The 22,429-nt window shown below is 43.4% G+C and overlaps 3 protein-coding genes across 3 annotated transcripts in view; 1 reads left to right on the top strand and 2 right to left on the bottom strand.

Moving 5' to 3' along the window:
- The window catches only part of LOC121404639, a 52,699-nt gene extending 44,892 nt beyond the window's left edge, over window positions 1–7,807 (bottom strand). The window contains exon 1 of the mRNA XM_041594463.1: window positions 7,372–7,807. Within this exon, the coding sequence (XP_041450397.1) occupies window positions 7,372–7,583 (212 nt within the window). The 5' untranslated portion in view covers window positions 7,584–7,807. The remainder of the gene's footprint in view (window positions 1–7,371) is intronic.
- Window positions 7,808–17,156: 9,349 nt separating this feature from the next.
- LOC111070014 (uridine phosphorylase 1-like) lies at window positions 17,157–18,841 on the top strand. Its single transcript, XM_022360305.2, has 6 exons — window positions 17,157–17,575; window positions 17,643–17,763; window positions 17,819–18,160; window positions 18,213–18,354; window positions 18,427–18,620; window positions 18,682–18,841. Exons 1-6 carry the CDS (start codon window positions 17,565–17,567, stop codon window positions 18,763–18,765), a joined length of 894 nt encoding a protein of 297 aa, XP_022215997.2. The 5' UTR covers window positions 17,157–17,564; the 3' UTR covers window positions 18,766–18,841.
- On the bottom strand, window positions 18,800–22,411 carry LOC111070224 (sperm-associated antigen 1-like). The gene is made up of 6 exons (XM_022360614.2): window positions 22,353–22,411; window positions 20,872–20,989; window positions 19,685–20,121; window positions 19,502–19,629; window positions 19,318–19,445; window positions 18,800–19,262 (listed from the first exon to the last, which is right to left on the bottom strand). Exons 1-6 carry the CDS (start codon window positions 22,409–22,411, stop codon window positions 18,834–18,836), a joined length of 1,299 nt encoding a protein of 432 aa, XP_022216306.2. The 3' UTR covers window positions 18,800–18,833.
- Window positions 22,412–22,429: the final 18 nt, after the last annotated feature.

Genomic DNA, 22,429 nt, shown 5'->3' with positions numbered 1-22,429 from the left:
CAATACACGCACATTGAGCCCCGGGCGCCGTCGGGCAGTCAGTCCCAGCACCTACACCCACAGAACCACCCACCATGCAACCACCCTTTTTCAGCCCCCTCCTACACGCTGCTCTCCCTGCCATAAACAATTGCGCATTTTCAGCACCGTTTGCTTACAGTTTCTTTTCATTTGGTTCTACTGTACCTTCGCATTCGGCTTTTTATACTTATTTGTATTTTATATTATATTTTGCGTGCGTTTTTCGTAGGTTTTTTTTTTGTTTTCACAGTGCTTCTTTTCATTTTTATTTTAATTTTTTCCTTTTTTAATTTTTTTTTTTTTGTTTCTTTGCTTCTTCGGTGTTTTTGTGGCAGCGCTTGGCGCATTTTTACATTTTTATGGAGAGCAATTTTCATTGGATTTTTATTCTTTTTAATTTGCGCGCCATTTTTTGCACTTGCAGTTAATTTTTTTATTGTTATTATTTTTGCTGTCATTGTTGCGACCACCCTCTGCCTCTGTCCCCCCCCGTCTGCAGTTGGTCAATGGCCGTTCCTCGTTTGATTTTCCTTTTCATTTTTTTCCAGCCAACGCGTAAAATATGCTTAAATATTTCAAATTTAATCACACGCTCCGCTGACTTCGGCAAATACGTCAATGCATATGCAAACAAAATGCTGTGGCGCCACTTGTAGGAGCAAAGCAGAAGGTATGTAGGCTGCCATAGGGGCCCAACTGATTTGGGCGCTGGTTGAACCACCCCAAGTATATGCCAACACCCAGCTTAACAGTTTTTGTCTTAATCAAAAAACAATTTTGGAACAATTTTGAAACGATGAGTGATAAAGACACTGTTTTCTATTTCCACAGATAACGACAAGGTCGCAAAGGATTTTATCCTTAAACTACCAAACCATGTATATGTTCATACTTACTATATATGTATGTATGTTTCTAAATATATAAATGGACTAGAAGTATAATCCATTGATTCCTAGAGACTATAATTAAACAGTTACAACTGGACAAATTCTTACGCAACGGCGATTATGCCCTGCCCCTGTTGGGGGAAACTTCATTGTATTTTAGCGTAGTGTAAATTCACGCACATATTATTTTTGTTGAATAGTGCATTCCAATACGTTCTTAAAGGTCTTTGAAGGGGATATCTTCTACACTCGTGTACACGGGTGTTTTGTTTGTGTATCTAAAGTCAAGAGTTCAGATGTTCAGAGAAGCGGAAGGAGTGGTCATCATGGGGTGGTACTCTAAGGTACTTTGAGCAGCTATGGGAATGGCTGGGATAGGGGAAGGACCAATTACCCGCCAATTAGGAATGCATTCAATCGCTGCAACATGTTAATTGTGGCCACAATTATAATGATGGCAGTAACTCTGCAGGTGTTCCATTCATAATATTCGGAGGATACTTTAAGTGACAGCTGCTTTAAAGCTTGTACAAAATAACATTACCCCATTCAATGCATTTAATCTTATACATAGCATGTGATTCTGCAACTGACATCCAAAGTAGAAGACAAAAATGAAGGGACTTAACTATTAACTATTCCATGTAGTCACTTTAGCCCAATACATTTGGAATTTTAAAGGTTGATGTGAAAGATGTACCTTGCAAATACTTAAGGTTCTTGTTCAGAAATCATTCGCCAGCAATCTTCTATTGTCTAGCATTACATTTGAATGCGTTTGGAGGGCAAGCTAACAAATTAATTCATTTGCATACATTTAATTTATTTCAGGTTGTTCAAAGTGATTCCCTTACATATGTATGTCAACAATTCATCTTGAATGCATTTAAATCCCTTGATAAAATCATTTAATTGCAATCATTCAATTCCATTGCAATCTGAACAGTTCTTCACCTGCAGGTACCTTCCATTGCAGGTAGGACCTGTCCAAGTGCATCCTCATTCTTTCAGTGGCTAAGAAGATTACTTTACATTTTCCACACTTATGCAAACATGCCTCAGTTCTGAATTCATTACATTTGATTTTATTTAGTCGATGAATAAGTCAGGTAGCATTAATAATGCTTCTCCGCCATATGGCCCTCCCCCCTTACCACTCGAATACGAATGCAAATCCTCTTTATCTGTAAGGCCCGAAATGGGTCAGCGGTAATCCTTTCGACAATTCAAATTGCATGTGTCTCTATGCCGACCGATTAACGACAACCTGGCAATCGTAGTCCTATATGTCCAAGGCCGCAATTTGTGTCCGTTTCATGCATTTTTAAACTCTGAGTAAATGCAGTCGTTGCTGTTCTCGGTGCCATTCCCATGCTGAAACTAAAGTCTGAAGAGGGTCTTGGGTTGTTTTCGATTCTCCGAGTGGTCGGTGGCATAAATGCATCTGCAATTAATGTAAATGAAAATCAAAACCCGAAACCAAATTCCATTTCCGTTTTAACAAGACACTTAATTACATAAGTGAAGAGTGGGTCGTCATGTAGGTGGAGGGGCTAATCGGGGTTAGGTTTATGCGGCATTATAGACACATTTCGTTTGGCATTAATGCATATTGCTCATACGCCACGTGGCAGACAGAGAGGCAGAGATGCAGGAGGCTGGAAGGGTGGGGAGAGGTACAATTTGAGCCCGGAGCACTTAGCCAGCATCTCCATCTCCAACGGCTTTGGCTCTGTCAGGTATTCCAAAATTTGCATCCCCATCTGCATTTGCATTTTGCTGCTTGCCAGTTGGCCACGAGTTCGTAATTAAGTTTCAAGTGCAATTCCAGTTTATCGGCTAACCGAATTCCCAGAGCTCACAGAACTATCCATAGCTGTACATTGAGTATGTCTGGGCATCGAGCTATTTAATAGGTAAGAGAGAAAGAGGCAGTATTCCAACGGTGGCATATCGCTCATAAGGATTATACTCGGCATTTACTCCTATACGTATATAATTGAAACTCGTATCACAAGGGAAATAGTTCCGGTATTCCAATCGATAGTCGCTATATTTTTATTTTTAATCTGTTTAATGTTAGCAGACATATTGAAGAATAGGCTCGTTCTATTTTGTTCAACGTTCGTATGATAATGGATTTGAGAAATAATATGTACGTATGTATACTTTTACTGAAAACACCTACACGAATACGAATACCTACACGTGCAACATACCCTTGTACTCTATGTATTTTAGGCGTAATAGTTGCGGGCTGATTTTGTAATGCTAAAGCTGAAAGACATTTGACTTACTTATCGTCGATTTGTAGTTGCTTTTGTGGGCCTGAGCTAGGAATTAATTGGTTGAAATCTACTCGTATTGATGGCATCAACACCTCTTTTAATTAATACTAATTAATCGAATGTCTCTGCATTGTCTTGGCTGTTGATTGGGTTCTTTGCGATAGGGCTTGCTGGTTCTTTACATGATTTATAAATAAACCCATGCATGGGGATGACTGTTCTGCCACCTCCTCTTCACAACCAGAAATTTAATCGCTGCCATCTAGCCTGGGCACAAACCTCCAGCTGATGAATTTATAGCAAAACATTTGAAAATTATGGCTGGCTAGCAGAGAAACATCCAAAAATATGAAGCCAGAGAAACAATCATTGGTTGTGAGAGAGGAAAACAGAGAGAGAGAGAGAGAAGGACACTGATAGTAAGAGTAAGAGAATGCGCAGGGCATATTGCAGTTCTAGGACAACCGTTGGGGTTCTTGTCGTCGGAAGGATGGAATAAGGTATGGGATATAGATATGTGAACGCTTGGGACCACAGGAGCGGGTGCCGTACAATAATAAACAAAGTCATACAAGGGAAAGGGCAGGAAAGTGTCAGAGAATCAATCGATTTTCAATTAAAGAAGTGGCCCCTAACTATTCAAGATGCCTGCTGCATGAGATTTATGGCGTAAAGCCCAGTACTATATAGTTTTCTCGGCTCCCAGTGTGACCAAAGTGGGCCAAGTGTATGCCCTACGGTTACACTGTTCTGTGTTTGTTTAAGCCTGACACTCAGGATTCATAACTAATGTAGTGTGGGGCTTTTGTATGAATTTTCTGATTCAAAGTTTTTACTGCCGAGATTTATTTTCTCCCAATCAAGAAATAGTAAGATTAAAAAAAAGCGAAAACCGCTCACTGGCTGAACGACGGATAAAACCCTAAAAATAACGCTGCAAAATAAAGGACAACCAAAAAAGGAAAACTAATTTTTTCATCTTGGTTGGCGTTGCGACTGAAGACTGACGGTTACCACGCCAAGACGCCACCACGCCGCTCTCTCTGCCAGATACTAGTTCCCTGTCCCTGTCCCTCTTGTTGGCATAAATAAAAATTTGTTTGGCAATATGCGCGGCGCGTATTTTGTTGCAAAAGTCTTGCATTAATCTAAATATTTGCATGCTTACGCTTCCTCCCTCCTCATGGAGGTCTTCTGTAGGGAGTTCTAAATAGAGGGGGTGCAACTTTGGTTGGGTCTTTCGGCCGGTCGCTGCCTATTTATTTATTTTCATCGTAGCATTCACCGTCTACGCCGAATTGTCAACGAGTTTCGTGGGTAAAAGCCAGGCGGTGGAAGAGGAGGAAGGGGAGCGCTGCATTCCGGATTCCCGCCCCGTTTTGTTTTTCGGACGGAGTCGCATTTAAAATGCATTTCGCATGCGACGGATGGGAAACATTTCCATTGCAAATGCAACGCCAGCGGCTACAGAGGCAAAAGTGGCGATAGAAGGAGGAAGAGCAGAGGTGGATGGAGGAAAACCGAAAGAAGGAAAAGCAGCGGAAAATGGATGGAACATAATCAGAAGAAAACGGCCACGCAGATACAGCTGCAGTCAAAGTTATCACCAATGACTGTCAAACATGAAAACTGAGATGCAGCTGTTATTCTTCAAATCGATCTTTCCTGACTCAGAATTGCTGTTACCTGAATAGGTAAAATTTGTGTAGAGACAAAAGATTAAATTAATTCAGCTTCCCAGTAAGCAGCACTCGCCAAAGAGACCAACATCTCATTTCCAAGTTTCAAAGAACCAACGTTTTAAAAAATTTCCATTTGAATCGACACGATAAAGAATGCTGACGCAATCCTTTGGCCGTAGCTTGGACTGAAAACTCTTCATTGCTCAACTATCCGATTATGAAGACTCATGAGCCTTCCCTGCCCGTCTAAACTCGACCTATCCGGAATCAAATGTCTGTTTACTTTAGCTAAACAATGGGAAAATAGTGCTGATATGGTGAGTAAACAGCTCTGGCGCCACAGCTCGGACTGAAAATATTTCCAAAGAATCGGTGCAAAACGGGTCTTGTGTCAGCAGCTTAAAGCTTACTTGCATCTCGGGAGGCATAGGGTATATAGGGTATCCGGTATATGAATACGAGTATCCGACATTTTCAGCCTTTTTTCGGGGCCATTCAAATTCAACGCCGCTGTAGCGTCTATATGTATGTCAAATTAATTGATGACCAATTTGCGTTTTCAATTAAAAGCAACGGTGCACCTTTTTTTGCAGATACAATTTCATGTTGCTCTCAGCAAGCCACTCTTTACTTCCCATCACTCCCATCCTCCACTACCCCTCTATTATTCATTCCAGCGACAGAAGCGTCCATTTTTGTTGTTGTCGCAGTCAACACACACAGAAATTGCCCACTACTCTTCTATACCCTTCCCTTTCAGAGGGTATTGCGACTATGCAAAAAGTTTGACATGCAGATAGGGAAGCATTTCCGAGACAATAAAGACAAAAACATTTTTATGTTCATCATCAAGCTAGTTACTAATTCCTACCTGCAAAGGCCCACCTTTCAGCTACACGCAGCACGTTTGTTTGCATTGAAATTGGATTATTAAAACTTGAAAGAAATTCAATGGAATGATGCAGGTTGTAAATGGTAATATTTAATAGGTTGTAAATCCTAACAATCGTTTCAAAATCTTAGAGCAGTCAGATTATAATTTCTTATGGCATATTTATGTACAACCAAATAACCAAGATGCTGCTTGAGCGACCTTAAACCGGTTCGATGGCTGGGCTTATCGCTACGTCCTCTGTACAGAGAGAGCGCGCCGGATTTCAATTCTCTTTTCGTCTATACTTCGTTTTTGACCGCGGGCCCGCTGCCCAACGGTTTCGTCTGTGAATGCATATGCATGCATCTCGCACTTTGGGGCCTTTGCCTATATCAACTGGCTAAATTAATAAGCGAATAAGAGTTCAATAGATTGTTTCATACTGAAACGAAAACGAAGCCAGTAGCATTTCCTCATGCAGCCATCTTTTGGTATTGTATAGACTCGGTAAAACACAATAATCTGACATGCTGATATGACACATACATATATGTACATATGTACAATTATAATTTCATATACAATCTTGAAACTAATTTAACATATGTACATATGTATACCTGACTTTAGGCACTGGATATACAAGTGTATTAAAGGCTTCGGCCCCCGAAAAAGAATTTCTCTCTTATTTTTTGTGGGCTAGCCTTTGTTTCTGTTTTATTTTGAGAAACTTATGAAGAACTGCCGTAGATAAAGATAGACGCTTGAAAAGCTCTCTTTCACTCTGTGTCTGCCTTTGTCTCTGTCCACACAAACTCGTATGCGAGCGATTGGTTGAGCTCGCGGGCGCGGGTGAGGGCTGCCGCGGTATATAGCACGGCACTGCTGCATGCACTGGCCGCTCAATTACAAAGTAAGACAGCGTTTCTTTAATTAAGTCGGACAATTTGTAGCCAGTCGTTGGCAATGGATCGAAACGGAATCGTACTGTATGGCATGGCATAAAAGGGTGTTTGGTCCATTTGCCAGTCGCCGTTTCATCGGGATGTAACACACACAAACACACACCATTGCGTGTGCGGGCGCAGATCAAGGATTATATGGAGGCGTATTTCAGGTTTTGTGGCGTGGAGAGTCGGGGGGTGACGAAGAGCAGAGATTGGCGAAAGAGTAGAGGAGTCGTGTCATTGATTCCATGACAAAACACGGAATATCCTTGTCATTCGATGATGGATGTGGCATACGGAATGAAAGGATGTGTAATTCAGTGGTACAGCCGACCCATGTTAGTATTAGTTACTGTTGCAGAGGGGACCGCCTAAAAATATTTACATAGCTGAAAATCATTCCGATCTTGAATATCGAATTTTTAAGCATTTTTATATTTTTTTGTGGCACTCTTAACAGAATCTTTCGGATTAATGTGCACTTAATCTACATACGTACATATGTATGTATATGTATCAATATATCAGCATAATACCTATATAGGGCTCAAATGCAACCGATGAACGTTAATCGATTATTAAAATATACCGTCGTATATACAAATATGTTTGTGTCATTACATATATATAAAAAAAAATAGCAAATTATTTGTAGCTTTGGGTACTTACAAAAACCTCATCAGCATCAACCTCATCGAACGGGATTTGGGGCTGTCCTCAGGTTGAGGCTGGGCACTTGGGGTTTTTTTCCGCGACCCTGACCCTTGGGATAAGTGTCGAAACGTGGGCTTGAGCGGCACAAGTACTCGGCAGGTTCTTGGGATGTCGTCTGGCATTGGGTTGTGGACTGCGACTGGGAGTGGGAGTGAGGCTGGGGGCATCACCAAATGAAGTGACAAGCAACTTAACGCATTTAAATTAATTAAAAATGTGCTTAAGATGTTTTCGACTTGCTTTGGCGACGATGCGGCGACAAAAGGCGAAGCTGCTGCCTTGGCTTCTGCTCCTTCTGAAACTCCAGCTCCTGTTTCTGACAGCCGACGAGCACATAGGGGACAAAGAGGACGGAACTGCGCTTTGTTTTTTTCATTTAGCTGGCAGCTGTAATTAGACAATTCACTACGGGCCTACTCCGGGACCTGGACACTTGCCCTGTTTTGGGTCTGTTCAGTTGGAGCATCAGACATTTTTTGTTGACGGCACAGATTCGAGGCCCGCGATGCGCCGCATTGGCGGTAAAGTTTGCGCCACCGAACTTTGTCGTCGACGTAGCCGTAGCCGTACTCTAAGTCGTCGTCTCTGTTGTCCTCTTGTCTCCGACCAATAGTTGCCCGTTGTCCCATCCCGAGCGAAGTGTGGCGCGTCCTGCATTGTCACTTGAGTGACGGCAAAAGTGTTTTAGCCTTGCTGGCGCATCGACTTTTAAGTAGTTGTCGCCTCCCTCACAGAACAACAGACCCGACCTGGCGACTGGAGACACCCGAGCACTTTGATGCTCTTCTGCTCCCGCACCAGACCCATCTAAATCCGAATGCATTGGCCATCTTCCCGGAGAGTGGCTTAGAGGGACGTTCTGAAGGCGCTCACTCGTAGGCGTTAATGAAAATGCTTGTAATTAGTTTTGTTTGTTGGCAGCGAAGAGCGGAAGTGCTCCACGGCCAAAAGGGACGGGGCTGCGCTTTCTTCATGCATGGAACTAATTGATTCGCCAACACTCTAGTGTCCTGGAGTCGGGGCTGAGACGTTGCATCCGATTTCCTGCCAGGATGCCCTACGAGGCACCCATGGAGTGCCGCAGCAGCTATTTTAATTAGAGTGTACTTAAATCCGGTCTGATTGATACGAATCGTAGAGGAATTGTTCAGCCGACAAAAGAATTGTATAGTTTATGATATAAATCCCGTAAGTAATCCTGTTGAGAACCGATTAAATAGAAGATGCTAAAATTGAGTATAGTTAAGAGAAACATCTCATTTTTTGATGATACATCCTTAAGGGGTAATGTTTCAGGTGAATTAATGAGCCTGAACAAGGCTTAAACCAAAACCACGGACCTCTGCTCTTGGAGAGCATGCCAGATGATATCTTTTCACTTTCAACGACATTGTCGGAGAACACCTTAATTGCGCCAAATTTAATTTCCGCTTTAAGTTTGTCAAACAGACACACACTGAGGACATTTATATGCACCCAAAGTCAAGGCAACAGCAGCAAAAACAAAAGGATGTTTTGTGGAAAAGCAAAGGCCGGGGTGGATGAGCTCAATGGATGCTTGGGTTCGATGGGGGGTGGGATCCGCTGGTCGGTTCGTTTGTTGGACCATTCGTCGGCTGGTCGGAACAGGAACAATTCATCATCCATAGGACAAGCAGTCGAAAGCAATCGTTTTGTCATCTTCTGTGTGTTGCTAAATTGAATATTCCCCCCAGACTGACACCCGGCACCCTCTCTGCCCCATCGCTATCGGAGTTGAGCAGATCCACAGATCCAAATCCAGTCGTCGGGGGTGTGGGATCCCAGGCAGGCACCTTGGGATGTGCCAGCCGAATGAAATGAAATGAATGAATGAATGAATGAGCACACATGTGGATGGGAGTGTCGTGTCGCTTGTGTCTCTCCCCCACATATGCATATCAGTCGACGCATTCCAGAACAACACGGGTATATGGATGCGGCCTAGGGAGACACGGAAGCGGAGAAAGGTCAGGGCAAGAAGCAGACACGCATTCCCCCACGTTCGCTGTAGGCAGAGTCCGTCTGATGGGGGAGGAAGGAGGAAGGGAAGGAAGAAAGGAAGCCTTACAGACTGATAGATGCTAAAGATGTGCACACACACGCAGGGCACACGATGTGCATACAAAGTCAGGAGCTCCGACTCTAAAACCGCCCAACCCTCACCACACTAAGTTTACCCGGACTTAGGCCTACCTCCTGCCGATATTCCTGAAGGTATCATACTGAAAAAAAAAGGAACCAACTGCCATAATCGGTATCAAACCCAAACCATTTTGTGTCGAACATCTGCACTACTGGGGCTACCAATTCTCAATATCTATTGTATAAATGTATGTACTCAAATCAATTGCAGATCCACTTAAATTCAAAATCACTTATCAATAAGTTAGAAAGCAGGAAAGCAGCATTTTTTCGCTCAGTGCAGAGCTCCTTGATGCTCGCTGTTTCATTCCATTATTGTCCGCCCTGACAATAGATCATCAAATTCATCACGTTACATTTCATACATATGTATGGATATGTATCTGTGCGGCTGTGGTGTCCTCATTTGTAGGGCTGGCTTGCTGGCACCATTGCATTACCATTGCCATTGCCCCATCGGAATAAGCCAAGTTCAGAGAGTCATCATATGCCCAAGCGAGGAACAGTGGTGTCTCCATCTTGCCACCTTGAACGCACTAGGCCATTCACCATTTGCCACTCGCCAGAGATTGAAGATGGGCAGGGGCTTTATAATTGCTGGGATCCGCGGAGTCAGTGGCACTGCCACCCAACCACCTTGCAACCATTGCAGCCACACTTCACCGTAGCCAGTTTTTGTGGAATGCAATGTGAACGCTTCTCCTTCTTCTTCTGCGTGGGAGGGAGGATATGGGTGAGTTAACATGTGCTGGTTGCACTTGGCGTGTGTGCAATTCATGAGCTACCAACAACAAGGGGGGGCATCAACAACAACATAAAAATGCTTATATATCGTATATATCGAACTGAATATGCAATATGCTAATCAAGTGCGCTGCCCTGATTTGATTCGAGCTGTCCTTAGCCTTTGATGATGGTTTTCACTTGATTAAAGGTATTCATTCGCGCGCACGCAGTACATACATACATATCTGTCTCTGTCAACGCAACGGAGTGTGAGTGGATACATTGCTATCCTGCATGGACATGGAATGAATAGATGAATAGTTCCAGAAATGTTGAAGAGTAGGATTATATACATAAGTACATATATTTTGAGGATGAAAACAAGTCTTTGAAATTCCCCCGCTCCCTCGATTAGCCACGTAAAATTGAAAAGCTATGTCCAACTAAGTTTCTTCCTTCAAGGGTACACAAACGTCGGATTGTCATTCCTTCCATTTGGTGTTTCTGCCACCCTCTATCTAATTTCTTTTTGGCTGGGCGTGACAGTGCTAAGTGGGTTCACCTCCTCCCATTCCACTTAGTTCTGCGGGCAACCCTCCACGTCCTGAGTAAAGTCGCAAATTATGAAAATTGAAGGCACAAGGACAGGGAACTCGAATGCGAACTGGAACTGGAAGTGGAACCCAGACCCCACAATGAAGCAAATTATGCGCGAAAAATTATGACCAGACGGGTGTATCGGTGATGAGCGGTGGCCGGGTGTTGCACAAAGGGTGGACCTGGGCCAGACGTGGGCTTCTACCCCTCCTCGTGGCATGTGGTTCTGGCCAAGCGAATAAAACAAGAGTGGAAGCGTATTTTTGGGAGCCGCAGCTTTTTATACCCTTGATGGTTTGGCAATCCTTTTAGCGACAGAATCATCTATTCATTCGATTCTGATTCGATTAATTGTGTTGCTAGGAGTTTTCGAAGTGAAAATATTGAATATGGAAATACATTCTTTAGGCACCGAATGTTTTTGTTTTCTACGTTGCAAACATCCTGTTGAACTCATAGAGCTCTCTGAAAAATAAATAATGGAAAAAAGGCAGTCGAGTAAAAAATTGTACCAATACAAAATTACGGCTCGACAGGAGCAAACAGGGAAAATATATGCCGACGCACTCGAGTGCTTATTGTCCTGCCTTCGACCCGTTTATTTCCCCCTGCCACTGTCCATGGCCCTGCCACACCTAACTGGCCCTGTTCTGCCCCCCTTCTAGTGGCGCCCTTCTGTCTATAGGGGAATTGAAGCCGTTTTTTTGGCCATATTCAAAGTCATAAATCATAACGAAAAGGAACATTTGAGTCGCTTCTGTGAACGCGACTCTACTTTTACACCCGTACTCAGTCGGCATATAAATTTTTTAGCTTATGATTTATGTAGAATTTGAAAATATACATTTTACATCTACATTGTCGATTATACATTCTAAATGTAGATTCCACATACACAGTGTAAATTCTACATCTTATCCGCAAAGGTCGCGCATTGCACAGGGCAGAGTGTGTGCGAGCGAAAAAAATAATAGGCACTGCCTGTAGCGCTGGACAAGGTTGGGGAAGCAACTAAAAATTAATTTCTCTACGTTGCACACATCCACTTTTACCACAAACCCAACATACCCCTAAAATCTTCGAGTGCGGGTATAAAAAGTCGAGAAAAACCCCTGCTCGAGTATATTTTATCATAATCACATCAGGAATCGGAAAGCGTTAGCCGGAGTGGTGGACTTGTGGAGTGGTCATGTGGCACGTCTACAGTTGGTATTCTACTCAATAGAAAAATGAGATTATCCTTATTTTTGGCATTAACTGTGGCACTGGCTGAGGATGAGGTCGCTGCCTGGTCGCTTTTGATTTCTGCTCCGCCCTCGGATCGGCCTGGCTGCATCTGACAAGTGACTTTGTCAGGCTCATGTGATGAGGAGGCAGTCTCTGGGAAAAGAATTTGTGGAGGCTGCTTAATTCAGCATTTTCCTGTCTGTTTGCATATGAAAGTCAATAAATAATCCCTACCCCATCCACACATGGCGCTCGGCTCTTCCCTCAGTTCGATTTTGCTCATTAGGCATTCAAGGAGTCACCCTAATAAATGAAGTGCCTACTCCTTCTCATCTCTAAGTCTGAGAGGAAAAGTTTTTCTGAAGAGATATTTGGCAAAGACATCCGCAGATTGTCGAGTAATTCTGATGAGTTGGAGCCCGAAAACTTTGAAATCTTCAAAGAGCTTTTAAATGATTTTTATCGAGCAAATTTTAAATAATGGTTTCGCTAGACTGCCAGCCACTTCGACAACTTAATAGATATGACTTTAAAAAAAAGCACAATAAAGTAAGGAAATTTGAAACATTTTTGTGATTGAATTCACATATTCACGAGTATAAGTATTACTGCGCTTCAGGGTATTCACCAAGCGATTCCGATGAGTGTCATGAGAAGGATCCAATCAAATGTCCCACGTCTTCTCCAAGCCCGTACACAAAAACCAACGTGCAAGACAATAGTAAGTACAAATGAATCGTGTCTTGCTCTTCTATCGCTAACCTTGTTATTGTGGCAGAAGTTTGCTAATGAGAATATAGAACCAATCGCGTCGAGTCTCTTACATTGATTTATGACCCATGTGTGACTGATGTCCTGCAGAAATCTCAGTGGAACGAAACACTTTCGCTCGCGAGTAAGGTTAATGAGCCTGTGAGGGCCTCTGCCCCTGTGTGGCCGGGTCCTAGATGACGGAAGCTATTGCGGCTAATGCTCGTTTTGCCAACATGTGCTTTGGCCAAATGCTGTCATCAATTTTGAGGCCACGACCAGGGCGACGACAGGAATAAGCAAAATCTTGGACTGGGGGTTGAGGCTGATTCGGGCAAAGTGCAGAGAAACAATGTGCAGTGCCAAGCGGCGAGACAAAGGCGCAAGCAGTGGAATGAATGCAGCTGTCTAGCAGGCAGTCGGGCTGTCGGGTAGGATGAGGCGACAAACAAGGACAAGGCAGTGCAGAGCAGAGCAGGAGGACAAGAGAGAAATGAGAACAAGGAGCAAGTTGCGGCAGCCGTCGCTGTCGCTAGTTGGCAAAGTTGGCAAATGATCTGCCAGAAATCAGGAACGTTAAAAAGTAGCCTTACCCGCTGAAAGTCCTTGGCGCGGCTCCTTCAGCTGCACCCTCTCCACGAGTACGAGTACGAGGACGAGTATGCAAAGCGATTAGAGCTGAATGTTGGAGGACCAAAGATGGGATTGGACACGGAGCAGACGGGCGCAATCAGGCAAAGTGGCTCCTCCTTTGGCTGCTGTGTTGTGTTGTGCTGTGTCTCATATCCTATTCTATTCTATTCTATCCTTTTCAGTCGTGTCCAGTGTTGGTCAATCCAGTGTAGTTGCAAATGGGAGTGTCCCACCCACTGCAAACGATAGTGCGAGAAAGATCGAGTCGAGAGAGATAAAAGCACACAGACAGTGCTAAAATAATTGCATAATTTGCATATTATTTTCTGCTAAACATGCAAAAAGCTTCGCGCAACGTGTGCAACATGCACTCATGTATGCACATCCCACTGTCCGTGTAGTTGTGTGTATCTGTGCACGTCTCTGTATCCGTGCATCCATGTGTTCGTGCATCCATGTGTCCGCATCCGTGTGTGAGTATTAAGTGCAAAGTGTAAATAACCAACTCAGCATAAATCGTGATTACAACATTTTGTGTGCGGATATTTGCGGGCTTGGTTTTGTGGTTTTAATTTAATTAATATTTTTTTTCTTGTTTATTCCAACCGAGATTTCCCTCTCTCTCTCTCTCTTCGCTCTCTCTCTTTCGCTCTATCACGCTTTCACTCTTTCACTCTCTTTCTTGTTCTCTTTCTCTCTCTGCCGCTCTTTCGTTTCATCTCTTTGGTAGCTTGCTGAGAATTGCCACATGAGATAGATAAACTTGCAGATTCCAGGAATAAGAAGGTAAAGCTGCTCATTCTTTAAATCTTGGTTTCCTACATATTTAAAAAGTAAAATTCGATTCATGTCTTATGGTATCGATTCGAGACATATATGCATACATATGTATGTGAGAGTATTTATACATACATACCATATAGTACATATGTAAATTTAACCACACATGCTATTCCTTTCCCCTCTAATGTGTCGGGTCGGATCGCCTGTTGCCGCCGCCTGCTGGCTAACGTAATTTTGTGGAGTGCAGGGCGCCGCTTCAATGCGCTCCAACATATTGTGTTTACTCTGTACCTTTCGCCCGGCAGTCTCCCACACTCGTCACTCTCAAAGGGGATGTTTTTTGCCAGTTCTGGCTCTGGCTCTGGCTTTGGCCTGGCTTTTCATTTCGAGCTTCATTGGCGGTTGGAACAATGCGGTTATGTAATATAGTGCAAATATTGCGTAAAACTTAGATAAATACATTTCAGCTATGCGCTCGCGTGGCCGACAGCGGCTGCGGCTACATCAGAGGTGGTTGCCAAATGGGACCGAACCAGCTGGGTTTATGCGCGGCAAAGTCTCCGAATCTACTTTAGGGATATACATACATACATATGTAGATGGATATGTTTACACAAACAATTTTCTCAATTAGGTTCTGGCCTTGGCCAGACACAGACTATATATACATACATACATATATAATATATCGGTTATCGTTATATTCCATACAAAAGAAGGAATATATTTTCAATAAAAAATATTGTATTGGGTATTATTAATTGAAAATTAATAAATTAATATTTTATTTATTTTAGTCGATTTAGTAAAATTTAGTATAGTAATATTTTCGACCGTATAAACATAACATCTACTTTCGCCGGTGTGTGTGAGTGTGTGTGTCTGATAGAAAATGCAAACGTGCGAAATCGCATTAAATGAGCATTAGCGCATTGTTGGTTTTTATGCAGCGCGCCCAGCTGCATCCTCCAGCCCACCTGCGACCTCCTCCTAATACAACCAGCCCTCCCCGTATGTACCTACATATGTACATATGTACATGTACACACATATGTATACCCGTACATACTCGTATGTAAGTGCAAGTATGCAATTGTAAGTATACATATACATACACTGATAGAAAAAAGGCATAGTAAAAATAACTACAATCATATTTGAATTTAAAATGCCATTTTTAAATACAAACATAGTAAAATTTAATAAAATTCACTTTGATTCAAATATAAATGTATTAAAAATGCTTTTTTAATACGGTCATATTTAATCTAAATACAAAACACTTCAAAATAACTATAATATATTAAATTTGTAGTTTAATATGTTTCATATTTAAATTGAATATTATTATGACTTGATTTCAAAATTTTTCTTTTAAAATCCAAAGGAAAAACTTTTTATTTTAAATATTCCATATTAAATGAAATCAAATATTTTTTGAATTTATTTTAACTATGTTTATATTATTTTTTTATGTCCCTCGAATTCCCAACTGGTTTCAGCTGCTGCCGCCTTGAATGCGCAGTAAAATTATCTTAGCGCAGGGGCATAATCACAACCAATGCAGTCCTACTCATGTTGCGATTATTTCTAGTTGAAAACTTTAACCAATTCACACCATGAGGACTTGAAATGTAATTTGCGTACGCAAAATAATAACCAATTAGTTAAAAATGAATATAAATATAAATATGAAACATATTAGATTTAAATATTAAACATATTAAATTTAAATATGAAGCATATTAACATTAAATATGAAACATATTAAATTTAAATATGAAATATATTAAATTGAAATATTTCTATATTAATATCAAAATTTAAGTGAAAAATATTCAATTTTAATACAACCACTCTTGGATGAAAATCAATGGCATAAATATTAAAATCTAAGTGAAAATATTAAAATTTCAGGGCTTTTTTCTATCGGTGTATGATTTTGGATAACTAAGCCTCTAGTACTGCTAGAATTGCGAGAGAAATCTCGCCCAAGAGTACACAGTCAGCATCAGCGTCGCCTTCGTCTTTGGGTAGTGGTGGAACCACAGCCATTGATGTGCCCCTAATTATTAAATATTATTAATATATAATATATAAATTTTGTTAATGTTAATATTAAATGTTAGTAAACAATATAATACAATATAAAAAAAGGCACGTCCCTATCTCATGGGTATAGGAAAATGTATACGAAACGACAAAACATTACATTATTAATAAAACCTTGAAAACCTACTCGGCTATCATTTCTCCGGCTATTGCTATATGTATGTACTCACACATGTTCTTGTTGCACTTGCAAAACGGGTTTTCCCCACAATCTCCCTCTTACGATAATATGCACATTATTTTCCGTTGTGTTTCTGTAAAAAAACCATTGGAAACATACTCGGCTATCATATCTCCGACTATGGCTATATGTACTCACACTTGCTGCACTTGTTAACGGGGCCTCCCCACACTCAATTCAACAGAGTTCAACAATCACATCCCTGTAGAACCAAAGGGGTGAATTGACCCTCTCGAACTAGCTCCGCGCCGATTACCGCGCAACTAGTTCTGCAACTAGTTACGCATATATGGCATATATGGCATATATGGCATACGAAAATGGCAGGCAATTGCAATGCGAATCCAAACCCATGCGACTTGAATCGCGATGTTTGCCAGTTGAAGGGTAAGTAGAGTACAATCATAATAAGCAGTGTAAGCGAATAGTTGGATCCCACAGAACTGGTGAGGACACAGGGCAAGCAGCTTGGGCGGCTGGACAGGCACATGAAGATGGGATGGAAAGCACGTGCGCGGCTATGGCACGTACAAGTTTTGACGCTTTCCAAGTGTTCAGTTTTCTGCGAGCACTCGACGCGATCGCAACGTCGTCCCGAGCAGTCAGTCGTTCAAGTGTGTGATTCCAAGTAGATGCCGAGCCCCTTATATTTCTGTGACTGAAATACTAAAATACATACATGCATATACGAATATATATACTCGAATTCGAGAACTATAAAAGATAACTACATATTGATTGCATATATTGGCGTGTGTGTCGTACAAGCTTTATGTTGGCTCTGAAAAAAAAATAGATAAGATTGGCAACACGCTAGCAACAAGAAGGCCGGCAAAGAATAAACAAGACAAAAAATATTTCAAGATCATTGAAAGTGTTCATAGTTAGCCACTTGCCTTGACAGTGTTTGCTCTGATTTGCATATAAAGTTACATTTCGTTCTTCTGTTAGTACATACATACATCTCCTACAGACAATGTCACAAAAGTAAGACACAAGACGGACCGGCTACGAGTATTCACCGATATCTTAATGAGTGCAATTATGTCAACAGCATTCAATTGAAGAATCCCCACCTGGAAGACTTGGCATCCGATTATCTGTACCATCTGGCCATCAATGTAGCAGACACCAAGAACACCAGTGAGATTCAGAGGCAGTTTGGCGATGTCAGGGTAAGGATTGAGCCAATCAATGGGGAGTCAGTCACTCTGGATGCCAACTCCACAGGTTATCTGCACGGGTGGAACCGCTATACGCATGCTGGAACTGGCCAAATATCTGCGAAAGCAGTTGGGTGTGCAGGGCACTAGCGATCCTGAGGATATAAGCGCTAAGGGACATCGCTACGCGCTCTACAAGGTGGGACCTGTGATCTGTGTCAGCCACGGTGTCGGCTCCTCCACCTTCAGTGTGGTGCTCCACGAGCTGCTGAAGCTGGTCCACTACGCCAAGTGCCACGATCCGGTCTTCCTGCGCATCGGCACCTGCGGCGGCATCGGTGTACCACCCGGCACGGTTGTCGTTACGAAGGACGCCTTCAACGGCTTGCTCCGCAACGAACACGAGATTGTAAGTGGGTCCATTGTACACTTTAGTTATTTATATTCAATTTGCTGGTTAGGCAATTCTCGGAGAGCGTGTGGTGCGACCCGCCCAGTTCACGGAGAGCGTGATCAAGGATATTCTGGCATATGGTGCCAGGACCGATGATGGTTTCCAAATCATAAGTGGCAACACCATGGGCACAGATTGCTTCTACGAGGGTGAGTGTGCGAGTGTCAAGTGGTTCAAAGAAATAGCCCATAACCATAACAATGCCCATTGGATTGACTTAGGTCAGGGTCGTACCGATGGCGCCATATGCGAGTATAGTGCCGAGGACAAGATGAAATTCTTGCACAAGTGTCATGACCTGGGCATACGCAACATCGAGATGGAGGCCAGCATGTTCGCCTCGGTCACCCAAAAGATTGGCGTGAAGGCTGGCGACATCTGTGTGACCTTACTCAACCGTCTTGACGGCGATCAGGTGAATTTCCGGCATATCATATCCCTAACCAAAGTTCACGAAACCAATGAATCATCCACAGGTCAACGCCGAAAAGAAGGAAGAGTTTGAGCACCGTCCCTTCCTCGTTGTGGGTCGCTACATTCAGGGACTCTTGAAGCAATAATGGGCCCGATACTGTCTGCATACCACAGTTTAATACCTCATAAATATGTCTCTTAATAAATGTGTCAGCTAAATCTCCTGTATTAGCAGCTTGTTGCTGCTCTTGATATTGTCCTGGGGCATGCGTAGCATTGCTGGTAGTGTGGAGGCTTCGCTTGTGAGTGGCTGTGTCTGGTTTTTGGGTGCGGAGGCAGTAGGAGCCTTGAATTTACTGCCCAAGGCCTCGGCTGCAGTAACCAATTTGCTTTTGACCACACGATTCGGCTTCACCAGCTCGGCCAGATCATATTCTTTGACAGGAGGTGGCTTCGCCACTGGCACATCTTTGGACTTTCCTTTCGGTTTGGCCGATGCATCTGGCTTCAGCTCCTCAATCATCAAACGGGTGGCATTGTTCGGAGCCAGCTCTCCGAGCTGATTATTTAGCAGCTCCAGGGCCTTTAAGGCAGCAGCATTATCCGGCTGCAGCTCTAGAACGCGCTGATAAAGATGAAGAGACTAAAGGAAGAGAATCATCAGAGAGCCATCATCAATTAAGGGACACTCTGATTACCTCACGGCGACTTCCTTGGGCATAGCTAGCATCAGCCAGGCGCAGACGAGCCTTCAGATTGTCCGGCTCCATTTCCAGACATGCCTTGCAGTCCGATATAGCGGCTAGATAGTTCTTCACTTTCATATCTATTGGAAGCAAATAAAAGCAAAATAAGTATATCTTGATCCTCGCTGAAACTTACGTGACACCGCGCGATTGTTGTAGGCCCGAGCTGCATTCTCAGGATCGTAGATAATGGCACAATTGTACTCTTCTATGGCACTTTCACACTCCTTCGACTTGAAGTATTCGTTGCCACGTAAACGATGCCTAAAATTAATCAGAACTCATCAGAAATCCTGAAAAAGGGTTCGATGTTACCCACTTTTGAGCGAACTGCTCCCGTTCCACCTGGCTTAGTTTCTTTAGATGTTCCTGGAGACGTTCATAGAGGGCTTCCTTTTCACTTTTTATTACTTCTTCAGAGGTCTGCGTCGGCGTCGGCGTCGGCGTGGGGTCAGGTCGATTTTTTAGTTCCTCCTGCTCTTTGGTTCGCTCCTCCGTCAATTCCATGCGCAGTATTTCCTCGTCGGGGTCATACTTGTCCCATTTGTTGTAGTCTGTTGAACGGATTCGCTTTTCCGTAGTCTTTGGTGGCTCTGGAGGTGCGCTAACTGGCTTTGATTGCTGCTTTGTGCTCGACATATCCGCGTCTATTTTGGCTGGTTTCCTCATGGGCGCCACTTCTAAGCCCAAGGATTCCATGTCATTTTTCAGGTCGTTCAATGCAGCATCCTTCGACTTGATGGCACGTGTCCAATCCTTCAAAGAAGATAATGGAACTCTATAGAGTATGTATGTAGAATATGTATACATATGTGAGTATATAATATACAATTATATAGTATAAATCAAGGTGCCACTTCACGTTTGGCAATCAATCAAAGATTTCATTCCAATAATAATATCCATTAAAGTTTAAATTTCCTTTTCAATTTTTCGTTGGAAGTATAATTTTTTAGATTTCGGACACTTGACCTCCTGCTGATTGACCGCGGGTCAATGTTTAAACACCAGCCACCATTACATTTCGACACACACCCCTGCCACCTCTTGCTGCCACCAGTCACTTCCCCATTACAAAGCAGCTATTGTGTGCGACGCCCACCAGGAGCACTTCAATAAATTAATTTAAAGTTTAATTAAAAAATTGGTCTTTATTTTCAATTAGCGCCCGGAAAAGTGACCTACCCCCGCCTGCTGGGCAGTCTCTTTCTATCCCTCTCGTTCTTATTCAGTCTATCTTCCCATCCCTCTCGCACTTTCAGGTTTTCTTAATTAATTAACAAAATTAAATTTATGCACAACAGCAGTAGAAGCAGCAGCAGCAGCGGCAGCAGAAAGGGAGCCTGAGTGTTGCACAGTAATTATCAATAAACCTGACCGTTCCACCTTTTTTTCGGGTGAGGAGTGGAGTTGGAGATGATGGGGTGGGGCTGGGGGTTGGGGCAGTGGTATTGGCAGGGGAAAGGAAGGTGGGGCGAGGCACCCCATCAACGGCCACTAACTCACATTACCCAAGAAGTGCCGCAGAGCCAGACTCCTGCAGCGACACAACAGAAGAAGGAAAGAAGTCTTTTGGGTCGAAGAAGGTGCTGGACCTGTGAACTGGAGAGAGGAGGAGATGGACCTGGAGGTGAAGATGGGATGGGAAATGGGATAGGGAGGGGAGGGGAAGTGGAAGTAGACTTGGAGGAGTAATCTTACTGCTGCGGGGCACGTAAAAGAAACATTAACGCGTCCTTGCCCCGTGACCCGTCCGGGCGCGAGCGCCACACGCTCGCATGGCCCCAAAGCTTGTTAGGCCAAGGAACGTCAGCATTCTGCACGTGATCCGGACGAAGCAACAGACTCCGAGACCGGACCCAGACTCCTTTGCGGAGCCGTGTGCTCAGGGGGTGGGTGCATAGTGTCGTCTTGAGTGGCATGCAAAGTTAGTCACAAAATGACTCTCCCTTTCCTTTATTCTCTTCTCTGTAGCTGTTCCGTCTTCCGTTTAAGTGCCAAAAGCCAATGGGGGTGGCGTCTCTCGGAGTCATATTTGTTCTTGCCCGAATGCCGGGAGAGTAGAGGCCTTACATGTGGAATTGGTTCCAGCTGTAGTAGCAGGCAACAGATACGGCCAGTAGGTTAAAAAGTGGGGATTCAGCGGTAGCCAGAGACTAAGATCGAATGGGAGTGGGAACATGAGCAAGGTTCATCCAAAAGCTTAGCTGAAAAGGAATTAAAATGTACACCTCGCTTGGCCCGGTTTCAGCATGCATCATCATGCATTCCGGCTGATCTTTGGTCTTTCGTGTCCATTAAGATGTCTCAGGTAACAAGCAGAACGAAGCTGAGCCACAGTCTGAGTCACAGATGATGCTCTAGTCTCAGTCCGGTGCATGGGTTCGGTCTGGCCGTGGAGTTCATGGAAGTTCAATTCAGGGTGCTGTGGCCTCGGGGGTGGGCTCTTTTATTCTATTATGGCCACACGGTCGAGCGGGACAACTTAATTTCCGTCTACATTTCAATAACAGCAACAACAGCAGCAGCAACTCGTAGATGAGGGGGAGGAGGAGCAGAGGGCGGAGAACCAAACCCAATCCCCGTCCGAGCGGCAACAGGAGCAACATCAGCAATGAATTTTAAAATATTCATAAATGAATGCAAAAAGAGTTTGTCGGGTACTAATGGGATGGGATGGGGTGGAATGGAATGGGGTGGGATGGGCGCTGGATGCCAGTTGAGGTTGTAAGTTTACATGACTGCCGTTTCTGTTGAAAGCGAGGGAGCAATTAGTGCAACTCCAGAAGCAGAAGCAGAAGCAGCAGAAGCAGCAATAAAGCGGGTAAAATCAATGGCAACTGACAGTGGAAGTGGAAGCAGCAGCAGTGGCAGCGGCAGTGGCAGTGGCAACAATGGCATCGGATCCACATGCAAACCCTTTCCTTTCCTCCCTCATGCTTCTGTTTTCCCTGTCAGCTGTAATCAACGTCCAAGTAACACCCCACAGCTCTACATCCGCATCTAGTTCCACATCCACCTCCACCTGCACTCCGTAGTGCCCCATCCATCTGCGGCAATTAGA

This window comes from Drosophila obscura, unplaced genomic scaffold, assembly GCF_018151105.1.
Source record: "Drosophila obscura isolate BZ-5 IFL unplaced genomic scaffold, ASM1815110v1 contig_28, whole genome shotgun sequence".
Taxonomy (NCBI): domain Eukaryota; kingdom Metazoa; phylum Arthropoda; class Insecta; order Diptera; family Drosophilidae; genus Drosophila; species Drosophila obscura.
The sequence above is the reverse complement of the archived record's forward strand: the minus strand, read 5'-3'. Positions and strand labels throughout refer to the sequence as shown.